The sequence below is a fragment of the Cervus elaphus genome, chromosome 27 (genome assembly GCF_910594005.1).
Source record: "Cervus elaphus chromosome 27, mCerEla1.1, whole genome shotgun sequence".
NCBI lineage: Eukaryota > Metazoa > Chordata > Mammalia > Artiodactyla > Cervidae > Cervus > Cervus elaphus.
In genome coordinates this window covers 33,435,392-33,461,730 of record NC_057841.1, presented here as the reverse complement: position 1 = coordinate 33,461,730, position 26,339 = coordinate 33,435,392, and the positions used below count along the sequence as shown (strand labels likewise).

Genomic DNA, 26,339 nt, shown 5'->3' with positions numbered 1-26,339 from the left:
CACGTGTCTGATGGGAGAAGCACAGTTTGTTAACATGGGAGTTATAGCAGAGACACTTCATATAGGCTCCAGGGGGTTCTCTGAGGAAGTAACATTAAACAGCAGAAATCTGTGCGAAGATGGCAAATTAAAATTTCTTTTTTTCAGATTAAAGATTTTCAAGGGGATTTTAATGGGGAATCTCCCCAAATCCCCATAAAACAATTCTGAAGTGATTTTTTAAAAAAAGTATTAATGCCCAGGGCTTCCCAGGTAGTAGTGGTAAAGAACCTGCCTGCCAATGGAGGAGATGCAAGAGACCTGGGTTCAATCCCCTGGAGGAGGGCATGGCAGCCCACTCCAGTATGCTTGCCTGGGAAATGCAATGGACAGAGGATTGGTGGGCTACAATCCATGGGGTTGCAAAGAGTTGGACACAACTGAGCACACACATTTGTCATGTCTTTGTGTTAAACCCCAACGCATAAGAACAATAAAGGAAGTACTATCTACAAAATTTTGAAACTTGGGAAATAGATGGATGAATGAGAAAGGACCAGAGAGAATTTAAAGTTAAGTTCCAGGACAGAAAGAAGAAACCCAGCTTCATTACTCAGACTCCACAGCTTAGAAAGGGGCACCATGTGGAACTTCCAAAAGTGGGGTGGGTAGGAAGACTAAAATGAGAAGGATTGATCGAAAGCTATTTTTTGAAGTAGTAAGATTTCCAGATCACCTTTCCAGCTCACCGATGAACAACCCTGGCAAGAGGAGGAGGATTAACTTTTTCTAGAGAGAGAAGCTGGGTTCAGTTATGGATGGAGATGCATCCTGAGAACAGGGGAATAAAGTGAATGTATGCAATTCTGGATGGACTGACGCTGAGGCTGAAGCTCCAATACTTTGGCCACCTGATGTGAAAAGTTGACTCATTAGAAAAGACCTTGATGCTGGGAAAGATTGAAGGCAGAAGAAGAAGCGGGAGGCAGAGGATGAGATGGTTAGATAGCATCACTGACTCAATGGACATGAGTTAGAGCAAGCTCTGGGAGATGGTGAAGGACAGGGAAGCCTGGTGTGCTGTAGTCCATGGGGTCACAAAGAGTCAGACACGACTGCGCGACTAAACAACAACAATATAATTCTGGATGTCAAGACCAGCCCCCAGCCTTCCTCCCATGTTCAGTTTCCAGACACTGCTGTCCTAAAGCAGTCACTGTGAACTCATGGCTGGGAACTGGGGGTTTGGTTTGGGCTTAGCTGGGCAGCTCTGAGCTCTCTCCAGGACTCCACATTCACTTGTAGTGAGTCCGTTTCTGGCTTAACTGGGGCTGAATGGTCTAAGATGACCTCACTTACACGGGCCTCAGCCAGGATGCCTGGAACAGCTGACCTGTTGCCAATGGTCCTCATCTCCCAGTTTACTAGACTGGGCTTCACACGGTGGTCTCAAGGCAGTGTCCCAAGGAAATGGGGGCTGAGGCTCAAGGCACCTTGAATCCTAGTCTCAACAGTCCCATAATAGTTGCATTCTGCTGGTAAAGCAAGTTATAGGAACAGCCCAAATTCAAGGGATGAGAAATGGATTTCACCCCGTGATAGGAAGGTTCACATAAATAGGAATGGTATGAGTTCTTATGGCCATCTTTGCAAATAAATCTATCACAGCTTCTTTTTAAGAATAGGGAATTTTTTCTCAGATGAGATTAAACAAATTGTTCTCAGACCCTTTCCTGAACCAGTCACTGAAGAAGGCGATTAAATTACCCTGATTGGGTAAGCCCAATAAAGGTTGACTTCCTGGACCTGAAGACCCGTTATTTTCTGACTCTTATTGCAAAATATGTGTAGGGGGTTTGGATAGAAAAATAATCAATATCTCTTAGATTTTACTAAAGAAATATAATTTCATTTTTAGAAGATAACCTTTGAAGATAATGATTTAATTTAGAAGATAACCTTTACAAGATCAAAGATATGATTTCATTAAAAAAAAGATAACCTTGAAATATGATTTCATTTTTAAAAGAAGTTTATTATTCTCACTTGGAGGGATGCAAGACTGAATCTAAGACTGAATCTAAGTAGACTACTTATAGGGTTTCTCAGTCTCAGCTCTGTTGAAATATTGATCCAGATAATTATCTGTTAGAGGGTAGAGGAATGTTCTTTGCATTGTGGGATGTTTAAAAGTAACCCTGGCATCTACTCATTAGGTGTCAGAAGTTCACCTCCAGTGTAACAGTGAAAAATATCTCCAGACATTGCCAATTAATATCTGGGGATCAAAGTCACCCCTGGTTGAGATCCATTGGGTTCAGAGGCTAATACAATTATGTAGGTGATGATTTCATTGGCCGTCAAAGTAGAGACAGTAGGGCTGGAAGCAAGAAGAATCTAAGAGATCTTAGATTTGACAGATCATTGACTGGGAAGGGGGGACCACATGTGATGACTGCCATGTTTTGGCTTAAATAACTCTATAGTTTGGCATACACAAAAGGAGAAACAGGCTGGAAGAAATCAAGGCAATGAGTTCAGCTTGGAATGTGCTCAGTTTGAGGTGTCTGAAGAACATAAATGAAGATGTCCAAGAGGCTGTGGAGTAAAGATCTTGACCTAGTGATCCTTGAGCCTGGTCTAGCCTTAGATGTATTTTTCTTTGCTTCTATGATTTTAGGAAAATACATGTGAACCAACATTTAAGAAAATCTGGAGACTTCATATTCAAGTTTGAATTTCCAGTTTGTCTAAAATATTAGAAGCTCTGGCTATACCGGGTCCAAGGTCTTAGATGACAGAAATCTACAAGCCAAGTTTACTGCAGCAGGTCCCAGTCTCCCCAGGACCGTTTTGACTTCTTTCCATCACTTGCTCACTTACCATTGTAAAAATTTGAGTGTAGGACCCTCTTGCCTGGGGGGACATTTCTGCTCTTGGACATCAACACAGACGCGGAACCATTACCTTCCAAAAGGCTCTGCATTCTGTCCTCCCTCTGATCCATCTATTTAAATCAGACCTCTTAAGTCTCTTTATATATTTCACTCATTTTTCCCCTCTCTTCTGATTCTGATGGTAATGTATATCTTCTGTGGAAAACCTAGAAAATAAAACACACACATTATTCCAAATCCTATAGTCCTCCTGGATTTTCTTGCCAGCTTTCCATATATCCTTGGAGGTGATGGTTAGGGCTCCCTTGCTGTCCCCAGGAAGAAGTCACCCCTTTGTGTCTCAATTAGGATACAAACTTGCTCCCATTTCTCAGCCTAGATCCCAGGAGTGCGTCATAACTGAAGCAGAGGTTTTTTGTTTTTTTTAATGGCAATGGAAGAAAATGAAATGAGTTTGTTGTATTCACCTCTCTGCTTTTGTGCTTTTTAAAATATGTAATTATATTTATTTTAAGTGGATTGATGATTGCTTTATAATGTTGGTTTGATTTCTGTCATACAGCAACATGAATTAACTATAGGTGTACATATGTCCCCTCCTTCTTGAATCTCCTTCCCACCTCTCACCCTTTCCCACCGCTCTAGATTGTTACAGAGCCCCTATTTGAGTTCCTTGAGTCATAGAGCAAATTGCCACTGGCTATCTATTTACATATGTTAGTGTATATACTTCCATGCCACTCTCTCCATCCATCTCACCCTCTCCTTCCTCTCTCCTGCCCTTGTCCACAAGTCTGTTCTTTATGCCTGCATCTCCATTGCTGCCTGGTGCTTTTTTTAAAAAAAATATATTTTGGCCTAACCATGTGGCATATGGGATCTTAGTTCCCCGACCAAGGATCAAACCTGTACCCTCTGCATTGGAAGTGTAGAGTCCCAACCACTGGACCACCAGGGCACTCCCTCTGCTTTTGTACATTTTAAGCCAAAATTTGTGCATTCTGAGGGTTGCTAAGAAAGAGAAAATGAAACAATCAAGAATTCAGGCAATTAAGTGTTTTCCCAATATTAGGAATTCAATAGTCATAATTTATCACCCCTCATGTCTCTCAGTGTTTCAAGGCAACATTTTTCATTTATGTTCATTTGTTTTTCCAAATGCTTCTTAAAATAAGCCTTAAATGTACTGTTTGTAGGTCAGTGACAATGCTCTTTTAAAACTGCTTGAATAATAGAAAAAAAAAGATTTATCTCTTACAGAACAAAATGGGCCATAATAATGTGAGAAAGACCATGTAAGAAGGGATGTAATGGTTAGAATTAAAATGACGTCTGACAATTACTTTCAATTTGAACGGAGGTGAAGAAAATCAGAATTACAATACTCTTGTGATTAAACTTGGATGAGATGAAAATGTCATCATTGTTTGATGAGAATTTTTTATTAGAGTTCAAAGAATATGAATGATTTAAGTACAATGTGCCAACACCACCGGGCTGAATACTCTTTATCAGTTTTCCTGACTTTTCCTTACAGCAGATCACTAGAGAAGTGCCAGTCTCTCTCCTTCTTCTGTTCTTCTGCCACTGTTTCCAGAAGAATGGTTTTTGAAACAGCAAGATCCTTTGTGATAAATTTTGACACTGAAATCCTGTGCCTGCATGCTCAATCGCTTCAGTCGTGTCCGACTCTTCGGAGCACTTAGCCTGCCAATCTCCTCTGTCCGTGGGATTCTCCAGGTAAGAATACTAGAGTGGGTTGCCATTTCCTCCTCCGGGGGTCTTCCTGACCAGGGATCGAACCTGCATCTCCTACATTGGCAGGTGAATTCTTTACCACTGAGCCACCAGGGAAGCCCCACCGAAATCCTGGAGTAGCTTAATATGGCAAATCATCTCCAAGAACCTTGTGCTGAGATGAGGCTCATCATTTTTCCTAAGAAATACATTATAAAGGCAAGGTTTCTTGCGTGAGATGTGGGGAGATCCTGCTCTCATCCTGCATTTGTTGCTAAAAATCAAAATTCGGTGAGTCCTTTTATTCCGTGGGAGAAGTCTAGGTCTTTCCCTTTAGCTTGAAATGGCAGCACTGAGATCACAGGTTTGATAGCCACTCAGTCGTGTCCAACTCGTTTCCACCCCATGGACTGTCTCCTGCCAGTCTCCTCTATCCATGGGATTCTTCAAGCAAGTATACTGGAGGTGGTTGCCATTTCCTCCTCCAGGTTGTCTTCCCAACACAGGAACTGAATCGTTGTCTCCTGCACTGGCTGGCAGGTTCTTTGCCGTCTGAGCCACCAGGGAAGCATGAGGTTTTGACTATTAGAATTGTTGAAGACGATGCTTGTTCAGTTCTCTTTCGGGTGCTGATGACATTAGAGGATGATAACTCAGCACAGGGACTCTTCTCTGCACAGGGGCAGAGGTTGTCCTGACAATTCCCGCTCTGGGTGGGAGCAAGAAAATAGGAGCCCCTGTCCTCTGACTTTGCTCTTACCGAGGGACTCCTGTCTCCCCTCCTTCCCCCATGATCATCCTTTTTCTTCTCTTTCCCCTGTGGGAGCCCTAAGTCAATGAATTCATGTTATTTACTGGAATATAGTTGCTTTACAATGTTGTGTTAGTTTCCACTGTACGAAGTGAATCAGTTATATATATATACATATTTGTCCTCCGTTTTGGATTTCCTTTCCATTCAGGTCACCCTCTGGGAGCCCCAGGTTTAAACAAATAGTTCCCCAGTCACTGGTAGTACATCTCTATCCTGTAGTTTAAAAGACTTTTGTCTTCTGAAAGTCTGAGTCAAATCAGGTGGGAACTGAAGCTACAGTTCGAAGGCTTGAACACAAAGAGGTAAGCACTGATGACAGTTATTCTACTCATTCATTTCCCAAAGCTGTTGCCATTGTAACAGTGTTAGTACTTGGCCCACTCATTGTTATATTTATCTATTTATTTTTGGCTGTATAGCACAGTGTGAAGGATCTTAGTTCCCTGACCCAGGACTGAACCTGAGCCCTGGCAGTGAAAGCTCTGAGTCCTAAGTGCTGGACTCCCAGGGAATCCCCACCTTTATTATTATTTTTTTGCAGATAAGATCAGTCCACTTTATAGGCTGATACAGGATAAGTTATCACATACTATTAGCTCAATTTATTGTCAAACATCATTTTATTGCTTCCCTTTTTAAAATTGTATGTTAAATAAAATTAATAAATAAATTAAAATTTATTAAAGCTTTCTATAAGATCCTGAACAAAATAGGTGTGTTAGCATACATATTGATTGGGTAATTAATAGGTAAAAAAGAGCTAAGATATATATTAATTGTCTTAATGAAGGGTAGAGAGAAATTGTCGGGTTACGTAAAGACCAGTTAGGAAATCTGCGTGATTGACAAAGAGTGAGCAGTATCTGTCATACCCTTGCTCAAGAAAAGAAAGTGTTTTCTTAACTATTCGGTCCCTTTCAAAAACACTTTAAGTTCAGCTGATTAATCTTTGTAGCATTTGCATTGGAGGGTTTCAATCTTCCTTCAGAGGTGGTCAAAATGATAACCAGCAGTCAAGTTGTGAACAGCTGAGAGATCAAACATGCTGAAGTCTAGCATGTAAGAAAGAAACAAAGGCTCGGAAAAAGCAGATATGAATGTTGACATGACTGGTGGCCGAAAACACCCTAACCTCAGGTAATAGACAGTACAGGACAGCTACTAAGAGTTGAGTCTGTTGGACAGACTGTCTGGGTTCAAATCTTACTTCCCCCACTTGGTAGCTGACTTTGAACTATTTACTTACCCATCTTAGACCTCAGTTTTATCATCTATAAAATGGGACTAGCAGCAGTATCTACTTTGTAAGGTTTCTTTACGTAGTGTCAAATATAAGTCTAGTGCACAGTACATGTTATTATCATTATTGAATTGTGGAAGACCTAATCAGTACCTTTGCAATCAATCCTCAACTCTCTTTTCTGGACCAAATGAAAATCATCTTTAATAGTGGTCTTTATAATATTTTTGTAAATAAAAATCAATCAAAATTTCTTAAATTACCCAATCTAAAGGAAACACATTGTAGCTGTCAACTCTATTCTCTTATTTGGGATCTTGTCTAAGATTTGTAATAGGTACTCCAGATCTGTAGTACTTAATTTATTATCCCTCACTGATGCTGTATGTAAAGATTTCCCCTAGTATGGAGAAGATGTTTCTTGCCACTTGATGGCTGATGGGAAATTAGGCTGATGGATGGAAGAGAGAACTTTGTGTGATTTAGGGAAACAACATAAGGGATTGGGATTAATAGGGTTGTGAGTTCCTGTTTTTGCTTTAGCACTAGGTACAATTATGGGTAGTTTACTTAATCACTTTGACACTCATCTTGGGAAATGAAAAAGATAGTAATGCTTGCCCCACAATGAGTTTTGAAGAGTAACAGATTGAGACCAATATTTAGAAAATCTGACACCCCATGTATGCTCATAACTGATAGTTATTCTAATCTGTGCATTTCTCCTCTACCATTCTGATCCTTGGCCAACATTTTTTAAAGGAAGAAGGCATACAGGCTCTGATTTCCATCTATTCTCAGATTAACTTACTTCTTTCAGACTGGAGAGTTTCTTTCTTTCACCCATCCACCCATCCATCCATCTATCCAACCACCCCTCCATCTTTCCATCCAGTCATCCATCTTGCATTTACTGAGCATTATGCTGGGTAATGTGCTTAGCCGCTCAGTTGTGTCCAATTCTTTGTGACCCCATGGACTGTAGCCTGCCAGGTTCCTCTGTCCATGGGGATTCTCCAGGCAAGAATACTGGAGTGGGTTGCCATGTCCTTCTCCAGGAGATCTTCCCAACCAAGGGATTGAACCCAGGTCTCCCGCATTGCAGGCGGATTCCTTACTGTCTTAGCCACCAGGGACACCCTTATTGAGCACTAGCCATGCGCTATCACTATTCTATGTACAGAGGTTGCAAACATTATGCTCATGGTTTCTCAAAGACCGCTGAACATGTGGAGGCAGCAGAACTCAACTAGCTTCTTGGGGTCTTTAATATCTTCTTGAAACCCAAGAAATGAAGATGTAGAAAAAACTAAAAAAAATTAAGAATTAATTCAGGTGACATACGGTTTTGGACATTTTCCAAACAGCATAATTATCTAAAATCAAGCTGACATTTATTTTCTAGCTTCCCATGCTTGTTAAAATACTTTTCTTGCTAAAATACTCATAGAACTAAATTTCATCTAACATCTGGCCATCATATAAATATAGCAATGAAAACATGTCTCGTTTCTTACACATTAGGTATAAATTTTAGAAATCCAATTAGTGTTTTTTCTTTCTAAAGTGCATTTTTCCCTTTTATTTTCTTTAGCATTTGAGCTAATTTTGGACTCCTAACTGAAGCTATATGCATTCAAATATTTTGCACACATCTATATAATAAAAATCAACTAGATCAAGGTATAGTGCTTTGTAGTATTTCCTAATGATTGAGATATTCTTTAAGTCATTTATTCACTTATACAACAAGCATTTATTGAGAGAAATGTCAAGCCTAGTTCTCAGTGCTGAGAATAAGACATAGCCTTAGCCCTTAAGGAGTTTAAAATCTAGTAGGGGAGACAGAAACCTACACAAATGATTTCACTACAATGTGACAAATGCAATAAGAGGTTCACATCCACCTGGCTCTTAAGGCAGCATTCACCACTCTTCTGATGGGTTGCATGTTACATAAATGATTGTCCACAATCCTTCCCTGCAGGTCTGTAACCTCTCAAAATTGAGAGGTTCCAACCAAGAACCCAAGGGAGTAAACTGATACTCACTGAGGCTACGTTATCCATCTGGGTAGGCAGAATTTGCCAAATGCCCTAAGGCTGGATCGTCTATTTTGCAATACCAGCCTCATTTGAGTCACAGTTGTTTAAGTCTTCACTCTTTGACTCTCTATAATGATAGCTGATATTCAATGGTCTGTTTTGCACAGATGTGAACATTTAGAATTAAGCCCACAAAAACACGCTTTCACTGTCTATATGAGGACCTACCATACTGTGTACTCTGTAGGCTCTCAAAAATATATTTTATTTTGTGGATTCCACCACCATTTCATTTGGCGTTGATTGTACTCAAATACCTAAACCTCCTGGTCCTTCTAAATGATGCTTCAAGATGAGATGAGCAAAAGCTGTGGATGAATTTTCAAAATCATCAAACACAATGCTTACCTTTTAAAATATTAAACACTTTATTTGCACAAGCTTAGTAATATGAGATCAACATAATTCATGGAAATCAACCACAGTGCTAACACTTTAATAGATTATTCCAAATATTAGACATTACAGTTTCAATCTCCTTAACATTAGCTCTAACACTGGAATAACATTTCAATTAATGAATAATTGTGAATATAACCATATGTTCAGCTTATTCTCACCAGTTTATCATGAATTACAATTTTATTGTGATTTGAGTCATAAAAGTGATAAACAATTGTTTATATAGTTTTATAAATTGCATGTTTATTTAATTAATCCTGAAGAGAATCTAGAAATACATTCTGATGGGTTATATAAATTCAGTGTATTTTTTAGCTCTTGGATTTTAACATGCATAGGTAATGCTATAACTGCTTTTAAGTTTAATGTTTATCATACATGTTGCATAACATTTATTTGATTTGTATTTTCATAGGTTATTGTCATTTGCCAAAGTGAGTAGCCACAGTTTTAAAGCCCTGGATTAAATATTTTGCATGTATTTTAGGGAAGAGGGTTTCAAAAGTTATATCTGTTTTGGGGTGATCTGTAAAGTACTACGGAAGCAATGCAAATGTACACAATTTGGGGTAAAAAGAGTGAGTTTTGTTACATTACACTTTCCAGAGAGTAAACAACACTTTTCTAATAATTTTGATGCCATCAACATATTGGGAAAGACAGAATGACTTTCAGGTATAAAATAGCCTGAGTTTGCATATTCTATAGTGCTTATGATGAGAATTTATATCAGCTTTCTCTTGTCTGATAAGTTGGTCTGTTGGGCTCGCCTTGTCATTCTCAGCTGTCACAAAGGCAACTTATCTGTCAAATGGTCACAGCATGTGGGAACAGTGTCAACAGGCTGCAACCGAGAGCTTCACTGGGATCAATTCTAGTATTTGAATGTGCTGTTCTATTTTGGAAATTTTTGGTTCATTATGGAGTTTAAACCAGTAAGTGAGTGGCCTGGCTTCATGGTCTAAGAAGAGTATTCTGTGCTATCTGGAATCAGACCTCTAATAATTAGCTTAATTCTGTCATGTGCTGTGTGCTGTGCCTAGTCGCTCAGTTGTGTCCGACTCTTTGCAACCCCAGGGACTGCAGCCCACCAGGCTCCTCTGTCCATGGGATTCTCCAAGCAAGAATACTGGAGTGGGTTGCCGTGCCCTCCTCCAGGGGATCTTTCCAGCTCAGGGATCGAAGCCTTCTGCAATGCAGGTGGATTCTTTACCATCTGAGCCACCAGGGAAGCATGTTAGCAAAATATTTCTAATCTTGTAAAATCTCCAAGACTGAGCCAGCACCTACCAACTGCATCAGGAAAAAGATCAAAAGAGGGAAAGTATAAGAATATATGAAAAACATCAAATGGCAGAAATGAAGTGTAGGAATCTTACATTTAAGCAACTATTTAGATACCAGAAAATACTTCCTTCCAGTATAAAAGTTGAGAACTCTTTAAAGAAAATGTCATCTTCTACAGTGAAAACATACTTTCAAACTCTGGACCCTCAATTTTAAAGAAAGCCCTGAAAACTTAAAAAATAACTCTTACCCTTTGTACTCCTTTGACAAACTATATACATTTGCAATGTAGGGACCACCTTACAATTGGGGGGGGGGTGCTTGTTGTACTTTTCCTTAGGGAAGAGGCGACTGGCATCGTTTCCTGGCTGGGTATAATTCGTTTATGTCCTTCCAGTTTTTTCTCTCTGATCTCTTTTCTGTATATCTGTCAGCAGCACTCTCCTGGGAGCAGCACGATGCACTTCATTAATAAGAAGGGATTAAAGGAAAAAGCCCCAGTCTCTTAATACACTTGGATAATTTGGTGTCATCCACAAGGCAAAAGACCCCTGCTGCATAGATGTCATTAGAAAGGTACAATTTCATTACTTTTTACTGGTAGAGCCTTGAGTGAAATACAAAATATGTTGTCTCATATGCGGGGAAAGGAAAGTGCAAAAGCTTTCATTTGCTGCATGCCCCTAAAATAGTAGAAGGCAAAAATATATTCTATGGTTCTTACATTTATATGGCCTTCCCTTAGTAGTCCTTGAACTCACACTTCTATTAAATATTGAACAAAATAAAGATGAAAAGAAAATTATATCCTTAAATCACAAATGAAATGTATATATATATTTTCTCAACTAACACACTTGTTTTGAATACCTACTATCTGCCAGGTACTCTGCTTGTTGCTGGAAAACAGATGACCAAAATATGAGGGTTTTTCTTTTCCAGTGATAACTTATCAAATGCTCTAACTGGAAGTAAGTGTAAAATTGACTGCATAAGAAGTAAACCATATGGCTGAATAAAAATGCTCCTACACCAGTAAACTTTAAGTGTATTCAAAAAATGTTTCCTTTTTTCCCTTGATGTGTGTGTTAGTTGCTCAGTTGTGTCCAACTCTTTGCGACCCCATGGACTGTAGCCGGTCAGGCTCCTCTGTCCATGGAATTCTCCAGGCCAGAATACTGGAGTGGGTTGCCATTCTCTTCTCCAAGGGATCTTCCTGACCCAGGGATCAAACCTGTGTCTCCCGCATTGCAAGCAAATTCTTTATCATCTGAGCCACCAGGGAAGACCCTTTCCCATGCTAACCTAACTTATTTTTGAACTGGCATGTTTGCCTGTGGTTGATGGCATTATCTTTTGAGCTAAACCACTCCCAGTTTTAAGCCTTTAATGATATATTGAGCAAATACTTGACAAGATGGGCATAAACCATCCTTAGAAATACACCCTAGTTCCTTTAGATGCTGTCCCAAGCAGGAAGCAGTGTGCCTCAGTGATGGAGGGTATGGATGGCCACCAAAGGGACCTGGGATTTAGGCACCTGCCAAAAAGATGACAATGGGACTTCTGGGGACTCCTCTGGTGTGATGTCTCTCTTGGAACCTTATGCATTCCTTTCCTAGCACCGAAGAGAATCAGATTTAATAGTGGTCCACTATCTCACTGCAACAGACACACAACTGCCCTTAACACTGAAAAGTGACACGCAGTTGGAACTGTGTGTGGGAGAAGAAAGCCCTTGATTATCAGCTATTTACAAGCCACTCTTTGCAGTGATAGGTTTTTGCTTTACTATTAGCTTTTGTTCAGTGAAATCGACTTTTGCAGCTCTTTGTCTAAAACAAAGGCTAGAACAGACTGGGGTTTAGATGACAGCAACTGGCATTTCTAGAGACAATTTTACCGACATAAGGCAAAGCGTACGGAAAAAAAAAACCAAAACAAGTTATTTTGACAAACAAATGAGTCAATAATGAAAATACTTAAAAACCACATTGGGTTACATACAATATCTCTACAAATGAAAGATTGTCACCTAGTCAGCTTGGAATACAGAGGATTTTGATGTTCTCACCCTTTTATTTTGCAGTCTTGTTGTTCCTTGTCCCTTGTGCATTTTACTTCATTAAAATATCATTACACGTACAATGAAGATGATCAACAAATGCACAATGAAGATTATCAATAAATGTCATGAGAAGTGGGAGGGTAGCAGCGATTGGGGCTGGCAGGACCAGTGTGTACACCTTCTAGAACGAGCAAAGCTTAATAATTAACAAAAACTCAGAACTCAACTAGTTATGTTCTTGTTATCAAAAATATGTCTCAGCTAATGTTTAAGTACAGTTAACCAAAATTACAAACAAACAAAACCCCCAGTTTTGCCAATAAATTAAAAAAGAATAAGCAAATGGTTAAGTGGTTAAAAGTTTAGATTGTTAACCTCTTGTGGTGTCTTTGAGGATGTGCACTGAAAACAGATCAACTATCTGAAACCATGATACAGATTGCCTTTTTCCATATGATTTTTGTATGATGGTACATTTCCACCCACCCCCATACAATCTTTCAGGTCTGTTTGTCCTGAGTCTCAATAGGTGCTTTATGATGTGGATGTTTTATTATGTGAAATAACATAAAGAATTTGTGAACATTATTCAAATTTCTGGGCTTTAGGTCCATATTTACCCTAGAGACAGTGAGGAGGAGGAAGAAATATTACGAGCTGAAGTTTGGGTTGAAAGTTGGGTATTTGAAACATAAATGAAAACAACTCATTAGCAATGACTCATTAATATTCATTTGCCGAGGTAGTTTAAGCATAAGGGATTGCGTGTAAAAGAGTTTGTTATATTTTCTTTCTTGAACGTGCAAGACTCTGTGACATACTCTGTATTTTGCCATTGGCAAACTTGATTTAAAAGAATAAATACTCAGATGAGGATTGACAATACCAGTTATAAGGAAGAGGAAATAAGCTGATAGGTTATGTCTGTGTGATAGATATGTCAGGCAAGCCTTAACAAAATCTTGATAGCATTTTAAATTGATTATCAATGAATGTCAAATAGATAAATTAGATACACATTTGCTTTCGGGATACTTCAAAAAAAAAGATTTTTTTCTTTTTTTAGATTTGAAATTCATGATAGGTTTCTTCCAGTCCTCCTTGGTAAATAATGAAATATTTACTGTCTAGACTGAGTAATATGACATGAAACAACAAACCTGCACATGTCTAATTTATAACAAATCTGTTTCCTTAATGGGTGGAAGGAAATCTGAGGACAGTTCTAAGGGCTCTTGTCTGCTTTCAGTGCTGTCTCCTAGTCATACTGAAGACAACACCTCTCCAGATGGGTCTTTCCCTTTCTTCTCCTCACCCCGGTCAATGTCGATCACGTGTACCACTCCGGGTTTTAGAATCAAGTCGTCGGTCTCTACCTGACTCCTGTTGTCTTCCACCTCCATGTAGCTCCCTTTTGTTTGCTGGGCAGCTTTGCTGAAGGCTTCTTTAAATCGACGTTTGAGTTCAACATCTGGACAGAAGACATACTCATAAAGGCCACCAGCGAGGACAGCTCCTATGATTGGTCCAACCCAATATATCTGGGAGAAAGATGGAAGAGTTATAGAGTGTAAGTAGAGTAAAACTATTTCTCTGAACAATGCATGAATATAGAACTTGGCTGATTTAAATTGAGAGCAAATATGGTATGCATAAAAAGACCATTGGAAACAAAATAAGAAAACACATTAAATCTACATCTGAGATCCATATATTACTAAAGAACATTTTGAACAGAAAATAAGAAGACTGTTTCCTCTTCTCTTTTCCTGCTTTCATTATCTTCTTTCCATTTTCTGATAATCCTGAAAGATAGGTCCTCTTTGATGGTACTATAAATTAAAAAGACACTAAAACTTATTAAACTAAAATAGAGAAAAATTTTCTGGAGAGTATCAATACTTGTTTTCTTAATATTGCCATCTTATATTGGTTTTCTGCATCACAATCATAGTACAGATTGTACCACTTGGGGCTTTAATTATTCAGGATAGCATGATAAATGGAATCTGAGGTCTACTACTTAGCAATTTTGTGACTGCTTGCATCCATTACATAATTTCATGAACACTTAATTCCATCAGATGCAAAACAGGAATAATAATAATACACACCTCACTGTTGTCAGGATTAAATTGAAATAATACTTGTAAAATACTTAAGAGTTCCAGTTTCATAGTAACTTACTCTTTTCCATGTTTCCTAGACAATTTAAAGATGTATGGGACTAGGCTGGCTATAAGTCACTTTCCTTATGTTACGTGTTTTTTTCTCTGAAATTTGGTGATTTGTTTTAAGAGAAGACCTCAAGGTTTGTCCATTAATCTTCTTGCAGAGTGCTTTCATCCTCATGGTTCTTATACTGATGACTTGGTGGAAAAATCTGTGCTGAGTTTATGGATGATGGTGAGTAGAGGACTTGCCATCCCATAGGATTTTAATTCAATAACTAGAAGTTTCTATCATATTAGTTATGTGTCTAGAATAAACTAAGTTTTGAGATTGGATAAACTCTAACATTTGCTTTAGAGTACATGTAGACTATAGGATCTCAGACAGTAAAAATGTGCCTAAAATGCAAGAGACCTGGGTTCATCTCTGGCTCAGGAAGATTCCCTGGAGAAGGGAATGGCTACCCACTTCAGTATTCTTGCCTGGAGAATTCCATGACAGAGGAGCTCAGTAGGTAGGTTACAGTCCATGGGGTTGCAAAGAATCAGACAAGACTGAGTAATTAAGACTTTCACTTTCAGATTGTAGAATATTAGACATTCATTCAACAGATGGACTTGAGCAACAGTTATTGTTGTTGTTCAGTCACTAAGTTCTGTCCAACTCTTTGTGACCCCATGGACTGCAGCATGCCAAACACTGTTTATTGAATACTTTCTCTGGGCTGGCTATATTCAGTACTTAACTTGTATTAGCTCATTTTATTCTAACTGATCTCTGAGATAGATATTATTATTATTCCATTTTATGGGTAAGAAAATGGATATGCAGAGAGGGTGAGAAGCTTGCTTAAAAATTTACGCATAACAAGTGGTTGAGCTGGGATTTCAGGTCTGTCTGATTTCAAAGCTCTCTTTTGAACCATTATGCTGTTTTCATTATACTCGCTAATGGTAAAGAACCCACCTGCCAATGCAGGAGACATAAGAGACAGGGGTTTGATCCCTGGGTCAGGAGGATCCCCTGGAGAAAGGAATGGAAACCCACTCCAGTATTCTTCCCTGGAGAAGCCCATAGACAGAGAAGCCTGGTGGGCTACAGTCAATGGGGTCATGAAGAGTTGGACACGACTGAAGTGCTTAGCGCACACACACACACATGCTACACTTCTCTCACTTGAAAAAAAAATCAGATGAATGCTTTTTGGTTAAAACACTCTCTGGAAAATTAAATTCACTTAGTACCCTCATTGCAAAGTCTAAAGAAAATTCAAACTTAAGCTGAAGCGGAACACACAGACTTTACAGGGAAATTGTTGACAAAGTGGCTCCAAGAACCAAGTTCCTTATCTTGAACATGAAAGAAACCATGTCAGAGTTTACCTTCTTGATGCCCTTTCAAAGGGGAAACGAGAGCCCTCCTCTAAATGTCTTTGTGCTATGTTCCTTTGGTAAGATCTCTTTTGGTATGCTTTGTTCCATAAGCTACAAATTCCGCAAGACAGACAAAGGACTACTAAATAATTACAATTCTCTCAAAACACTTATTCAGAAGACATCTGGCTGCATGCTCTCAAAAAAATCTCAGTTTCAAGTTGCTATTACCAAAGTTATAATGCCCCTTAACTTTTAAAATTCATAAAGGTAAAGTAAATTACCTTTTACTTTTTACTGCTAAAAAATCCAGAAAAATCCAGAAAATCCAGAAAAGAAGACTAAAAAATATTATTACACCACACACAAAATTCATCATGAATATCTTGCTATTTTCATCTATTGGTCTACCTATTTACAGATATACTTTAAATTAATTGTTAATTTTACACAGCCGTTGTTACAAAATGGACATTAGTTTTCAGTAGGATTAAGTGTTATAAAATAGCAACAAGGGGAACCTTAGATTCAATCAACAAGCTAAGGATTTTTTTTTGGCACTCAAATTTTAACTAGTGTATCACAACTCAAGATATTAATAAAAACATGTTTTCATCTACATTTTAAAGTCCTCATGGATTAAAAGTTTTCATTTTTTAAAATTTTAAATAGAAAAATTGTTTAAATGTATAAGTTGAACTAAAAGTTGTACTTTTATCATAAGATCTATATACTGTGTTCAGTTGCTCAGTTGTGCCCAACTCTTTGTGACCCCATGACACCAGGCTCCTCTGTCCATAAAATTTTCTAGGCAAGAATACTGGAGTGGGTTGCCATTTCCTCCTCCAGGGGATCGTCTCGACCCAGGGATCAAACCGGTGTCTCTTGCATCTCCCGAATTGGCAGGTGAGTTACCACTAGTGCCACCTGGGAAGCCCTGAGATCTATATACTGCATTTCCATGCCTGTTAATGTGGCAAGTCCTTAGAGACATACATGGGAATTTCAGTGGCAAAATGACCAATTGCATGGATAGCATTGCTGACTAAGCTTTTTCATGGCCGGGTCCAAATCCTTGCTTTTGATCACTGATGTTCATGCTTTTATTTAATGGGATAGATTACTCGTAAAGACTTGCGACACTTTTCTTAGAAGTGAATGCACATAGCAGTGTGGCAGTTTCTCCTCATTTGCAACATAAATCACGGATGCATGCATGTGACTGTGTCAGTAACCCCTATATGCGTGACATTAAAACATAAGCGACATCTATCACAGAAAAGAATCTGAAAAGAATATATATATATACGTTCATATATCTGTATGTATAACTAAATCACTTTGCTGTACTCCTGAAACTAACACGGAATTGTATATCAACCATACTGCAATAAAACAAATTAACTAACAAACATTTTCTTACATTCATGAATTAAAAATAAAAGGTGTAAAAGAGCATTCACAACATATACATGAAAATAAAAGTTAGTCCCATTTGAAGCTGGCTGATATACACCTATTTTTATTGGTTGTGGTAAGTCAGTACGTAAAAGGTCTTCAGAACTGCCACATTATTCATTTAAGGGATTTAAATTTCTTTTTGGTAAGAAACAACTGAAAAGAAATTGTGGTATTAAAAATGGATACCGCTGCTCTCTAGAAGCACTGCCCCCCACATTAATAAATAGGGTAGGCATGAGGTGTGAGAAGTGTGTCTTTTCTGAAAGTCATTTATTTTTCCAGCTATGGTTATGGTGATAATAGCATAAGCACTGGCACTATCTATTCCTCACCATCTGCAGTTCAAATGCTTCCAACTCCTATACTATTAATTGGGTTCATGCTTTTGTAAACAAAAAGGGTAAATATTTTTGCTATGTGCTTTTAAGCATTTCTCTTTTCCTTTTTACTGTTTTGCAAGCATATTACGTGTCATTGCTGGGAAGGGTTTACTTTCAATTATTTAAACACCATATTCACTTCACCACCCTGATTTTAATTTGTTACAGCCAGGCAACCTCCATATACAATGTATTCTGCCAAAGTCTGTCAGAATACAGTGTGCAGAGCAGTGCTTAAAAAAAAAAAAAGACTATCACTAAAGGCTCAAAACAGATATGAAATGTTTTACAGCAGATAAAATCTGTCCTAGTTTGTCCCTAGTCTTTATGAAAGATGTAATAAAGTGATGGTGGGGGGGTTAAAGTTGGGTGAAAGAGAAACTAGTGAGCAAAATAATGGGAAAATCTCTATGGCTAACTGTCCTCAACAGTAGGAAAATAGGAACAGTGAACATGACGGTTACCCAGTGGTTTTCCCAATTTCCCATGATAACTGCAGGTCCAAAGGATCGGGCGGGGTTCATGCTGGCACCAGTGTAATTGATCTACAGGGAAAAAGAACACAACTTCAGACATCGCTGAAACAGGGCTACTAACAGGTAGCCTTCATTGCATTATGTCACTGTTGGCCAGATCAGTTAGAGTAAGCTTAGCACCCTTAGCAACATTTTCATCATAAAGTTAGCAAAACAATAACCTAAAATGGACAGACGAGGCTGGATACTAAAGAACTACTGCTGTGAAACACATCTTCAGGCCAGCTGTAGGGTGAGGCTAAACAATGTGGATCCATTATTTAAAGGAACTTGGAAACTTACTGCAAATAAATGTCCAATTGCAACAGAGATGCCAATGGCTAAAGCTATGGAACCGGTGACATCAGTCCGTTTGGAATCACAGCTGGCAAAAATAGTAAACACCAACTGAAATGTGATTATCAACTCCACCAGGAGACCGTGTCCAGCGCTAAGATTTCCGTGAACCTGGAAACAGAAAAATACTCCATCTGAATTGACAAGAGAACCTTTTCTGTGATAACATATCATTGTGAAAGGCACATTTTATTCCTATAAAAACTGATAGTCAGTTTGAGTCTTCCATTCCACCCCTGATTGAGACATGCATTCTCCACCCCCCACCCCAGCCAAAAAGAAATACTCATTTTGGGCCAGTACAGATAATTAATTACTCTTACAATGACCAAGTGGGAGTTTGTGCTGAATGTTCTTTTCTACAAAGAAAGCAAAATATGCTACTGCTGCACTTAACTTATAAAGAGTTTCTTGAGAGTCTTGTAATTTTATAAGGCAATGATTAAATTCATTAATTAGGTTTAAATTAATTAATATATATTTCAATTAAAATTTAAGCTGTGTGTGGTTTTTTAATCAACCCTTGTGCTGAGCTAACAAATGATATACTTAATCAGCTAAGAACAAAACCAGGATCAAATGCCAATTTATTTTTTTAAGTGTGACCCTTGATGTTTTAAACCTCACATACATGGCAAGAAACAAAGCTGTTCCTTCTGCTAGTGAACCAATAAATAATTGTAATAAAAATGGCTTTTGTTATATATATAGTCAATGCAGTCACTGGGATGGAGAGAAAGAGGAAAAAAAGGAACCCAACATAATTTTCCTGCTGCCCAGACTTAGTGCTATTCAAGTCACTCAACAGCAAATAATGACTTTATATGATATATTCAGTGTGGCTGGAATCAGTTAGCACCCCTAGCAAGAGTTATCAGACAACCCCTGGGAATAAATTAGCAATTTTAGGAAAGACTCTTAGGTCAGCAGGGTGTCATTTAGCACTCCATATAAGCTGCCTGGAGTCCGAGACTGAAAACAACAGCTAAAGATGGTACCGTGGTGACTCCGAGGCCCCCCACCACACTGGGAGGCGTGACCAGGTAGAGAATTCCAGCTCCAATGATGGCGCCCAGGCACTGAGCTGCAATGTAGAAGACAGACTTGGCGATGCTAATCCTCCTGGTGCACACCATGGCCACCGTCACAGCGGGGTTGATGTGGCCACCACTGATGTGGCCAAAGCACTGGACCATAGTCGCGATGCTGAGTCCAAAGCAGAGGGAGATGAGAACCATGTCGACAGGTAATGGCTTTTCTGCTCCACCCCAGTTGATGGTGGATCCCAGGCTAAGTAGGACAAAAATAAGCATGGCCAGAAATTCCGCGGTGACTGCCTTCCAGAAAGTTTGTGTCCAGACCCCTTTGAAGGCCACCATGATACTCTCTCTTGTACACAAAGGTCCACACTTACTGAAAAGAAAAGCAAAATGGGCATCAGAAGCTACCAAATCAGAGTCTCCTTGAGATGAAGATGGCTAGGCCCTCGGGCTTCTAGGTGGCTCAGTGGTAAAGAATTTGCCTGCCAATGCAGGAGACGTGGATTCGATCCCTGGGTTACGATGATCCTCTGGAGAGGGAAATGGCAACCCACTCCAGTGTTCTTGCCTGGAAAAATCCCATGGACAGAGGAGCCTGGCAGGTTACAGTCCATGGGGTCTCAAAGAGTCTGACACAACTGAGCCATCAAAAGCAGAGGCAGGTTCTCAGTCTTGCCCCGTTGTGGGGCACCTCCCACCAAAGTTCATTTGCATATAAAGCCTCCCTGAAGGTCATCTGCATACAAAGAAAGGATGCTTCTGGAAAATCTCCTTAATTACTTAATTATCTCCTTAATTAATAATCAGGAGGAGATTGTCATTCTGATCCCCTTTGATTTAATATCCAAAGATCATCCAGTTTCACTGAAAAATTACCTGAATTGTCCCTAGAAAGGAAAATGTCTGGATCAAGTTCCTTAAAGAATTAAGTATATTTACCTTGTAGTTAATTCCCTCAGAGCAAGTTTTTACGTTTTCAATGTACTTTTTATATGTCATTACTATTTGGAACCTATGGCCATAAGAAAGAGAGGTCTAAAAAAAAAAAGAAAGAAAGAGAGGTCTTTTCCAGTTTTGCACTTTCTGGTTCAAATGGCATTCTGGAAATGGATTTTGAGAGCTGACAGTCCCTCCTCTCCTCCAGTGGAGAGTCTGATGAAGGGGTGTTCTGCGAGGAAGCCAGGAAGGCTGTCTTTTGAGAATTTCCTTTGACTGATACGGGCAGTGAGGACTCACACAGCAGAGCTGGGACCCAGGAATGGCACGAGGACGCTGCCGTGCCCTCCCGGCCAGCGTGGGGAGAAGTCTGAGAGCCTGCCTGGTCCGGAAGAGGCAGGTGGGGATGCGTCCAGCGCAGGCCACAGGGGACCCGTAGTGCCTCTCCGAGAGAGGGGAATGGGCCCCGGGCGGGGCGGCTCCGGGCAGCCCGTCAACCCCCAGGTCCCAGGAGCCCTCGCCCCACCGGGGGGATGGGTTAGAAGTGCATCCTGGCCTATGCAGTACTTCTGCAGGGTTGAGGGACCATCCCTTCTCGGGCTTGACTCCCCATTCCTTGATGTTCACCTCTCTGATAAAACCTCCCAGAGGGATCCTGGAGGCCAGTGCGGGTGGGCAGCGCCCCGGGCACCCTAGACACCAAATGCGGGGGACAGCGACTTGGGGAGAGGGGCGGGAGGCTGCTGGACGAGGGGAGGGTGGTTAGGGAGACCGTGGGCATCAAAGCAGGAGGCTCTGGAAAGCGGTTTTTCTCTAGTGTCTTCTTGATGGCCTTTTCTAAATCTGCTGGTACCTCTTCTGGGGGAGCTTGCATGCCTTGAGAGGGTGGGGAGGGTTGGTGGGGAGGGAGGTGAAGGTTGAGGGGAGCAGCAAGGCAGCCTTTGGGAAGGAAGACCCTCTCTTCCTCCACTGTTTTCCTGATAATACCTTGGGATCTTCACAGCTGAGAAGGAATGAGCTTTGAGGATATTAATGGCAAAAAATGACCAGAATTTCTTTTGGGGGGCAATCATCCCAGTGACCCCGTTTTTCAAGATATTTCCCCACCATGCTTGGTCTGTGATGGGGTAGGAGAGAGTGATGGAATGTGGGAAGCAGTTAATGAGACTCATCCCAGGAGACTGTGAAAAGGGTGATGTGAGAAAGTGGGCTTCCCAGGTGACGCTAGTGGTAAAGAACACACCTGCTAATGCAGGAGACTTGGGTTCCATCCTGGATTGGGAAGATCCCCTGGAGAAGGGCACAGCAACCCACTCCAGTATTCTTGCCTGGAGAATCCCATGGACAGAGGAACCTGATGGGCTAAGGTCCATGGTGTTGCAAAGAGTCGGACACGACTGAAGCGACTTAACACGCCCAAAGGCAGGCAAGAAAGCCAGGTATTTTAACAGATTAGAGTTATCGCATTTCTACTGAGCATGGGCCCTTCCCTCCCCCATCGAGTCCCCAGGAGCCCGGTCTGGTTGAGCCAGTGGGTGAGAACTGTGCCCACAAGGGCCAGGGGAACGCTGCCTTGACCTTTAGGATCTTGACTCAGCCCCTGGTTTGACGTGGGGCTTTGCTACAGAACTGGAAAGTGAAACCCATTTTCTGCCCAAGCCTAGGTGGCTCCAGGAGGGGACCAGCCAACCCCGTCTGTCCAGAGCATCCCCTGTCCCAGTGAACAACTCTAAGCAAATCATGCAATTAGGAGAAACCCCAGCTGGGAGGACATTGATATCACACTCCCTAGAGGAAGAGAAAATAGAGACAAAAACAGCACTTGGAGCCAGGCGGCCAGCGAGGGTGCCCTAGGGGAGAAATGACAAGTATCCCAAAGGGGTAGAAATTCACAAATTGAAGAAAGAAGTTTCAAAAGTGGCTTTAGAACTTACCAGCGGCCCACGGCTGTAGCCAGGATGGCAGAGGGCAAGGTGCTATGTCAGGGGCTGGTCCTCTGTGGCCAGATTTAGTGGGGAAAAAAGGGAGAGGCAGGAAGCTAAGGCAGCCAGGTGGGCAGGACTCGGCAGGTCCCATTCAGCAGCCACACAGCGAGCCCAGGGAGAGGCATGCCCTGGGCACAGGCCGCCCCCTCCCTGCACCCTCTCCCTCACCTTCCCTACTCATTCTCTGCACCTTCTCCAGAGACCCAATCTCAGAAGCTCAGTTGCTTTTTCAGCTTCAAACCTTTATCAGCCAGAGAAATAAAAACAACCCCCCTCCAACCCCCGAAGTAAACAAACAGACACCTTGAGCGTGCCTTTAGCTTTCTTTGAAAATCTGCAAAATCTGATCTTTTCCCAGGGCAGAGTGACCAACCCCAGAGGGCTGTGAACCCCAGGGTCCCCTGGCGGCACATACATACCTCTGTCTGGACAAGCGCTCAGCCCAGCTCTTTCACAGCCCCTCTGAGTTATCTATCGTCAATGTTCCCTTCCCTGTTCACACTCCCTGGAAACGCATCAACACCATTTGTTGTGCTTTTTTTTCCTCGCGCTCCAGAACAAAGGGGGTTTGTTGATGTGACCGGGTTGTAGAGAGCCCGACAACATTACTTTCTAGCTGAACCCCTAGCCTCATCCACTTCTGGACAGCTGAGCCCCTAGATGAGTGATTTTTCTGATGAAAAATACTAGAGGATAGAATTACCTCCATAGACTCCATAGAGGCATTTTCTTGGGCTTTCAGAGGTCTCCAATATATGAAGGATTTTTGCTGTAAATCATCCCCTTTTTTCTTCTGCCCTCTCTCTGCCTCTCTTATGAGTATGCCCAATACCCAGCCCTGGAAGAACCACCCACCTGCCCTAGAGTTTCCTTCTAGATTCTGCCCGAGCAGCACACGTATCTGGAATAAAAGAGCCCCAAGTTTCATCTTTCATCCAGCCTCAGCATTGTTCCCTTAAGGCAAAGAAAGACTTACCCCCACCGCCTGGCTGCCGGTCTGTCACTCATGCCTCCCCCGCCGGACTGCCGCTCGCATTGCCAGCCCCGCGGCTCCCAGTGCGCTGGGAGTCAGATTACGGCCACTTGTCTGATTGGGTTTTTGAAGTCTTAGGGGTGGAAAGATTCGGCACCATGTGGCAATCGCCAAGTTATATTTGAACTTGAAATGACTTTCTCTACCTGATCACTGTAGACCCAGGGTATTTCAGGAACACAAAATGCTGGCTCACTTTAGGTTTCTTTACCTGGTAATCCTTGAAAATGAGGATTTCCCCAAATCTTTATTTGAAATCCTCCCACCACGGGGAACTGCTGAGAAATTTTGTTATTGTTGTTCTGTGTGCAGTTGAATTGGGGTGACTATTAAGAGCATGGATTTGAATTATCCAGCAGTTGAGATGAACTGAGTAAGATTCAGGCTTTGGTGCATTTGTTTTTGAGTGGCGACATTCATAGCCAGTGGGTTCTATGCAAAGTTTTTGCTCACAGAAGCAGTTTTTAAAGCAGTGCAGATCACTTCAGGTCCCTTGGAGCCTGTGAAGCACTGATTTGAGTAACAGGATATAAGACTGCTTTAGCGTCTCACCTGACTATTATGTTAACAATTGTTGGGTAAGAAGTAGCAAATTTTAAACAGATAAATGTTAAGTGGCACAACATTATTGGGAACTAGCTTGTTGTCGTTCAGTTGCTAAATCGTGTCTGACTCTTTGCGACCCCAGGGACTGCAGGATGCCAGGCTCCTCTGTCTTGCATTATCTCCCCGAGTTAGCTCAAATTCATGTCCGTTGATTTGGTGATGCTATCTAACCATCTCATGCACTGCTGCCTGCTTTTCCTTTTGCATTCAATCTTTCCCAGCATTGAAGTCTTTTCCAGTGAGATGGGAACTATAAGTAAATTTAATATCTAGAAACCCAAGGACAGGACTGACTTGACTGCACACCATTCATGGGGTCCAGTGAAAAAGGACTCTTTGTTGAAAAATTATTAAGCATTTCCAGTTTGCAACAGTATGATGTGAAAGAAAGTGTGGGACCCTTCTAAGTGCACAGGTTGTGTGCCAGTCAGGCAGGCCCGACTAAAGAGCTTGGTGAACTCTGGGAGATCGGACAGTTAGTGCCTGCATTACCATCTCATTAATTTTTTTCTTTCTTTAAATAGACCACAGGTACCTAGAACTGGAATAATCATCATCCTTGATACAGGACACTCTGTCCTGGTACATCCTTGGTACATTTATGGCCCTCTATTATTTTATAATTATATTATTTTAATTAGTTACTTCTTAATAGTATAATGAACATCATACTGGCAACTAGACCTGTGATAATAACTCACTATGGGACCCTCTTTATCCCCACTCTGCTTCTCTACCTACTGTCTCATTTCACATAGGAGCTCCCCCCCCCCCGCCCCCAGAATCGACTGTGGCAAGAAAGAAATACAGGAGAGAGAAAAAGAAAATAGTTATATTTTCACATCATGGTTACAATTTCTTGTTTTCTTGTCTCCTCTGGATACTTGAGAACTGGGAATGGTTGAAAAGCTCTCATGAGAAAGAGGGATTACAATTTTGAGTGTGAATTTCAGAGGAGCTCTTTATTTCTGTTTCCAGCATTCTCAGATAACAAAGATTGAATTTATATCCTTTAAGAATGTGGCTGCATACTGATGGTTGTTCATCAGGGGTTTCAGCCTTTGAAAAAACATTCAAGTCAGAACAAACTCTGGTAAGAGGGCAACAGAGAATTTATGGCAATCTGCAAAGAACACTTAAAATATTTCCTGTTCATCCACCTTATTAGGATTGACTAGAACACATTCTTTTTTTTTTTACATAGCTGAGTAATATTCCATTGTATATATGTGCCACAATTTCTGTATCCATTCATCTGTTGATGGACATCTAGGTTGCTTCCATGTCCTAGCTATTGTCAAAAGTGCTTCCATGATCATTGGGGTACAGGTGCCTCTTTGAGTTATGGTTTTCTCAGGGTATATGCCCAGTAGTGGGATTGCTGGGTCATATAACACAATATTATAAAGCAATTATCCTCCAATTAAAACAACAACAACAACAACAACAATTATTTCCTGTTGATTTTTTTTTTTAAAGGTGCAAAATGTTCTTTTCTTTTTTTTTAAATTTGAAAACTTTGATTTGGACATTGGATCAGAAGTGTTTGTGAGGTCTTTGAGTCCAAGGAACAGTGCTGCAAGGTTTAGGTTCTTCCTTGAGAATGAGGCCTGTAGTACTAGCCACAGAAACCTACCAAATGTGGCATTCTCTAGGGCTTCTGGTCACTAGGGGGGACATTTTTCAGGTCCACTCTTTGTAAGTCGCACTCGGCTCATTAGCATTCACTCCATGGCGGCGGCAGTTCCCGGCACCATTTTACAAAGTGCCAACAGAACTTGGTTACCACAGTTTCTCAGACCCTTTCCCTTTCTTCTGGCTGGCTGATCACTGCCCTGGTAGAATGTGTTGACAGTCCAGTTCCTAAGTGATGGCTGTTCCCATCGAGGGAAGGGCCACCCTAATTGGCATCAACTCACACTTATTAGTACTCTCAGCAGAGAGGTTCAGAA

The 26,339-nt window shown here is 40.8% G+C and overlaps 1 protein-coding gene across 3 annotated transcripts; it reads right to left on the bottom strand.

Annotated features, from left to right (window-relative positions):
• Positions 1-9,116: 9,116 nt before the first annotated feature.
• Positions 9,117-23,884, bottom strand: AQP4 (aquaporin 4). 3 transcript variants are annotated; one of them, XM_043889205.1, is made up of 5 exons: positions 23,725-23,884; positions 19,786-20,200; positions 18,734-18,898; positions 18,380-18,460; positions 9,117-14,070 (listed from the first exon to the last, which is right to left on the bottom strand). In XM_043889205.1, the coding sequence occupies exons 1-5, from the start codon at positions 23,754-23,756 to the stop codon at positions 13,792-13,794; spliced, it is 972 nt and encodes a 323-aa protein (XP_043745140.1). In that variant the 5' UTR covers positions 23,757-23,884; the 3' UTR covers positions 9,117-13,791. The 3 variants fall into 3 exon arrangements, with proteins under 3 accessions (XP_043745140.1, XP_043745141.1, XP_043745142.1); XM_043889206.1 differs by lacking the exon at positions 23,725-23,884 and adding an exon at positions 23,452-23,603; XM_043889207.1 differs by lacking the exon at positions 23,725-23,884 and adding an exon at positions 22,698-23,018.
• Positions 23,885-26,339: the final 2,455 nt, after the last annotated feature.

Excerpts from the sequence above, each read along its gene's own strand:
- AQP4 (XM_043889205.1), bottom strand. The coding sequence starts at position 23,756 with ATGAGTGACAGACCGGCAGCCAGGCGGTGGGG. Across the intron at positions 20,201-23,724 it reads CCGGCAGCCAGGCGGTGGGG|TAAGTGTGGACCTTTGTGTA; the intron begins GTAAGTCTTTCT and ends TTTTCTTTTCAG. Across the intron at positions 14,071-18,379 it reads GAAATTGGGAAAACCACTGG|ATATATTGGGTTGGACCAAT; the intron begins GTAACCGTCATG and ends TCTTTCTCCCAG.